Here is a 5,020-nt window from a genome sequence, read left to right on the forward strand (position 1 = left end):
ATATATATGATGTGTGTCCTTAAAGACAGAACCCATAGCTGAAAGTGCACACGCCTCAGTACCTTGACGCCTCCACCAAAGCGTACAACCTGAGCTTCAAGGCTTAAGCACGCTTTAAGCGAGCATCCAACAACACGGAGGAACAGATAGTAACTTTTATTGATGTTTATAACTGTGTAAGGACATCAATTGTTCTTCACAGGTTGACCATTATGCAGCCTGAAACTTCTCTTCGTTGTCTTATTCGTGCTGCTTCATTCCTTAGTGACATTGGTTGTTAATGTCCTTCTAATTGGTTTATTACTGTCCAGCATTTCCTTTGTCTCTTATATTGGAGGAATATAAAATAGAGAATTACCTGTATATTGCAATGAGTGAGATTTGCAGTGTAAAGGTCTTCACAAAGTCATATCTGCTAGACCAAGGTTGTCGGCTAGTAACTTAAAATCATAAGACATTAATAATTGAGAGCATAAACATGGCCTCAGGGATGATTAAGTGGGCATGACGTAAGACAGAGTATTTCAATTCATGTTTATATTGTTTGGAAACTTGTTTTGATTAGTCTTCTGTCAGTGAAGACTAATCTGGTTCTACTCTGTGTCAAGTTGAAGAGGAGGAGCTTGAACTGGCACTTGTGCTGGTTAGAATTTTATTTATGCCAGGCAGCTGAATAAATTGTATAAAACTCTAGTATATGTGATACGTTGTCCCTCTTGCTCATTTCTTCTCTCAGTGGCTGATTTAGTGCATTTCGGCTCAAAATTTGGTGAATTATGATGGAATGAACGTAGATGTGGAAGTGAATTGCTTCTAGGATCACCTTGAATGTAAGATGGGTATGCCATATTTTTTATTATTCCGAATTGGTGAACCTTTGGGCTTTAGACTTACAGAACGAGAGCAGTTCTGGTTCTAGTCAATATTTTCTCCATAAACATGCTGTAACTATGTAAAAACAGGTAGGCATTTTGTTGTGCTTGGAATATTTAGGTTATATTACAACATGGTGCTTTCTAGTGATTCTTTGTATCTGGAGGTAGATTCTATCACTGAGTTGTTGGATGGGCAAGTGTGGTTTCTTCAATGTGCCTTGTATAGTTTATCTTCCTGTCATTAGCACTTCTCTGACGTCTAGTTACGGTTCTTAAATTCCTATGTCTACCGTTCTCCATATATTGAAATAGTGTTCTTGGGGTGCTAGAAGACTTGAAAACTCTCTCTTATTTGCCATTGTTTTCAGATACTTCCAGGGCATTCCGGAGGCAGTTTCAGAGACAGAGCAGAGAGGTGGTTGTGCATGCTAAGTTGGGCATAGCAATTGGATAGTGTGCCATACTCCATGTTGTTGTGTAGTTTTTGTGTAACAGTATCATCATCGTTTGGCCATAGACAGTCTTGTGTACCCACTTCGTTTGGATTGAATAGTCTCCAGATGGCTTCGCTGTTGTTTCCGAAGAAGCTCTCATCTTTTGTCACATTCAGATATTGGAGGTGTGAAAACTCAGCCACATTTAGTACCCGCAATGGCAGGTCTCTCTGATAAAGATTGTGATTTTGCATTTTTTTTTCCCCCTTGGATTCTTAGATACTTAGATTTTCTTTCTGAACTTCCAAAAGCATTTTCTTTTCCTTTGAGTTATTTACTAACTAGTTTTAGTGTACCTGCGTTGCACTGCGTTAATCAATAAAGAATACAAAAAAATTAAATATTGAAAAATAGCAGTTGATATTAAAATAAATACAAATATTTGTATAAGTGATAAATATGAATATTACGATATTGACACAATAACTAAATTCAATATATATGAACATGATGATAAATTTAGTTAAATTAATTATATGGTAATAATTGGCGTATAATTTTTCTTCTAATTATCTTTTAAGGAGTTATTATATAAATTAATTTGTTCAAGTTTTAAAATAAATATTCTTACGTAAAAAAAAAAATTAAGCTACTTTGCATAAATGACTTAACTTTTTCAAATATTATAAAAGAGACTGGTAAAAATTAGAAATGTGCCCTTATTTTCTTTCTTTTTACTTCTTTTTTCAGGTCGATTTTTATTCTTAGGTTTTTTTCTTTGATATTTATAGATCTGTTTATTAAAATTATAGAGGTTTTGAAAATGATAAATGTTAATCTATACTAACGTAACTCAATGATAAATATTTTGTATTCCTTTTTGCTGTTTTATTTTTTAAACACTCATCTCACTAATCCTGCCTCTTCTAAGTCTTCCAGTCTTGTTATCTAGTTGTGTCCCGTCAAAATATTCAGCAACCAATGATGATGAAAACGAAGAAGAAGACGTGAAATCTATTGTATTTTTGGTAAACAAGGTCATCACTTGGAAAGAATAACTCTAGAGTCCAAATTCCCTTCTAGCTATTACTATATCTTTTCCTTGTTATGATTTTAATACTTAAAAAGGAAAAATGCTTTTAGAACTTACAGCTTCGAGATTACCTAATCGTATAAAAAAATCGGTAAATATTCTCCGAATAATAGTTTATCGCTCTCTAAAGTTATTTCTTCTTGGTGGTGCTTTTATTTTTTATTTTAATGTTGTGATTAATCATTAGTCTATACTCTCTATTAAGAAGAAAAATTTATTGACATGTTTAGTTGGAAAAGGGAAGCTAGGATGCCTGAGTGCTTGACTGGAAGTTTGTATCATTTGCTTATGTTATCACAGTAAATATTTGTAAGAAAACATTTTGTAATATTGATATACCATTCACATAAGGAAAGTATTCATATGTCAAATTACTCAATTTTAAATTCCTAAATAGTAGGAGTTCTTACATAGTTTAAATAAGGATAGATCTAAATATTAGAGAAAATAATTAAATATTTATTTTATCAAATAATTAATGACTATTCCTAAATATTAGGAAAATGAGTAAATGATTATTCTTAACTATTAGGAAAATAACATAAATAACTAATTTGTCCAATATACACACTATTTTTAGAAGGTAAAAAAGATGAACGACATTTCACAAAGGGCGCGTGTACCTTATATCGGTAATATAACACTTTTAAAAATTATATAAATATTATTAAACTTTGTATATCTTATGTGCAATTATTATGTCTCGTTCAATAGTTTTTTAAAATTTGACGTTGAGTTAAAAAGTATAATAATTATGAATTTTGGGATAAGTTATACCAATAATTGTATCGAGTAGGATTTGTATTTGTACTTGTATTTGTATATAACCAGAGAATGAAACATAGTTTTTCACAAAAAGTTCTCTCTATATTTTTCTTTTTTTATTGTTATTAAGATAATTAAATTATATAAAATTAATTAGTTTTAATTTTATGATCAGTTATAAATCTATAATTGTGAATAAAAAATCATAGGATTGCCGACTGATATTATACAAGATATTAATTGGGACTTATATAATTCAAAAAATGATTTAATGTATAAAATTTAGTTGATTTACAACTTTTAGTCTCTCAGTATAGATTTTTTAAAAATTACATAATAAATACATTAAGATTTAAGTTATAACAAAAGTTAGTATCAAACATGTAACTCTTTGAAATTGATAATATTAATAGCAAGCTTAGATTGTTAAATATGTGACGACCCAAAGGGTCATCACCTGTGTTAAATGAATTTTGTGTTTTCGAGGCCTTGAAAATCTCATTTAGAGCCGCCTCGATTTGCGTGCACAGTCCGGACGCGTAACCGGAAAGCTTAAATATGAAATTCTGTGAAAAATGCTAAGTTTTGATGTTAAAATGAATAAATTTGACCTTGGTCAACATTTTGGGTAAACGGACCCGGACCCGTGGTTTGACGGTCCCGGAGGGTCCGTAGGAAAATATGGTACTTGGGCGTATGCCCGGAATCGAATTCCGAGGTCCCAAGGCCGAGAAATGAATTTTTTAGTAAAATTATTTTCTGAAATTGTTCAAGGAAATTGGAAATGAAATCTGATTAGAAAGCGATGGTATCGGGCCCGTATTTTGGTTCCGGCGCCCGGTACAGGTCTTATATATGTTTTAAGTCCTTCCTGTGAAATTTGGTTGAAAACAGACGTCGTTTGACGTGATTCGGACCTAAATTGGAAAATTTGATGTTTTATGAAGTTTGAAATAATTCTTGGATTTTGGGGTTTAATTCGATGTTAATGATGTTATTTTGGCGATTTGATCGCGCGAATAAGTCCGTAGGATGTTTTTGAGGTTGTGTGCAAGTTTGGTTTGGAGCCCCGAGGGCTCGGGTGAGTTTTGGATAGGCCACGGGTTGCATTTTAGAACTTGGAAATTAGCTGGTATGATCTGACCTGCAGGCTCCGCATTTGCGAAGCCTGACTCGCAAATGCGAGCTCGCAAATGCGAAGGTGTACTCGCAAATGCGAGATAGCCCAGACCTGACCCTCCATCGCAAATGCGATAATTCACTTTGCAAATGCGAAGGTGCCCATGATGGCCAGGGATCGCAAATGCGACCAAATGGTTCGCAAATGCGGAACTAGGACTGTCGCAAATGCGACATTTTATGTCGCAAATGCGAAGTCCCTCATTTTGTTCAGTGTTCGCAATTGCGAACCCCTGTTCGCAATTCCCATATTTGAGACCTGCAATTTTTACACTTAAACGATTTTGAGCTCCATTTTTCATATTTTCTCAAACCCAAACACACTTCGGCGATTTTCCAAGAACAAGACTTCTTCCAAATCAATTGTAAGTTAGTTTTTACTCATTTCTTTCGATCATTAACATCTTTTAACATGATTTCAACCTAAAATCAAAGGTTTTCATGGGGGAAATTGGGTGTTTTGGGTAGAACCTAGGTTTTTCAAAAGTTGGGGATTTGGACCTCAATTTGAGGTCCGATTTAAAAACAAATTACGTATTTGAGTTCGTGGGGGAATAGGTAATCGGGTTTTGGTTCGATCTTCGGGTTTTGACCACGTGGGCCCGGGGGCGATTTTTGACTTTTTGGGTAAAATTTTGGAAAACTCATTTTCATGCATTGGGGTTGATTCATTT

The 5,020-nt window shown here is 33.8% G+C and overlaps 1 protein-coding gene across 1 annotated transcript in view; it reads left to right on the forward strand.

The window, feature by feature from the left end:
* Window positions 1-1,664, forward strand: part of LOC109216371 (ras-related protein Rab7-like) — a 9,191-nt gene extending 7,527 nt beyond the window's left edge. The window contains exon 7 of the mRNA XM_019380520.1: window positions 1,244-1,664. Coding sequence (XP_019236065.1) covers window positions 1,244-1,307 — 64 coding nt within the window. The 3' untranslated portion in view covers window positions 1,308-1,664. The remainder of the gene's footprint in view (window positions 1-1,243) is intronic.
* Window positions 1,665-5,020: the final 3,356 nt, after the last annotated feature.

The sequence above is a fragment of the Nicotiana attenuata genome, unplaced genomic scaffold, assembly GCF_001879085.1.
Source record: "Nicotiana attenuata strain UT unplaced genomic scaffold, NIATTr2, whole genome shotgun sequence".
NCBI lineage: Eukaryota > Viridiplantae > Streptophyta > Magnoliopsida > Solanales > Solanaceae > Nicotiana > Nicotiana attenuata.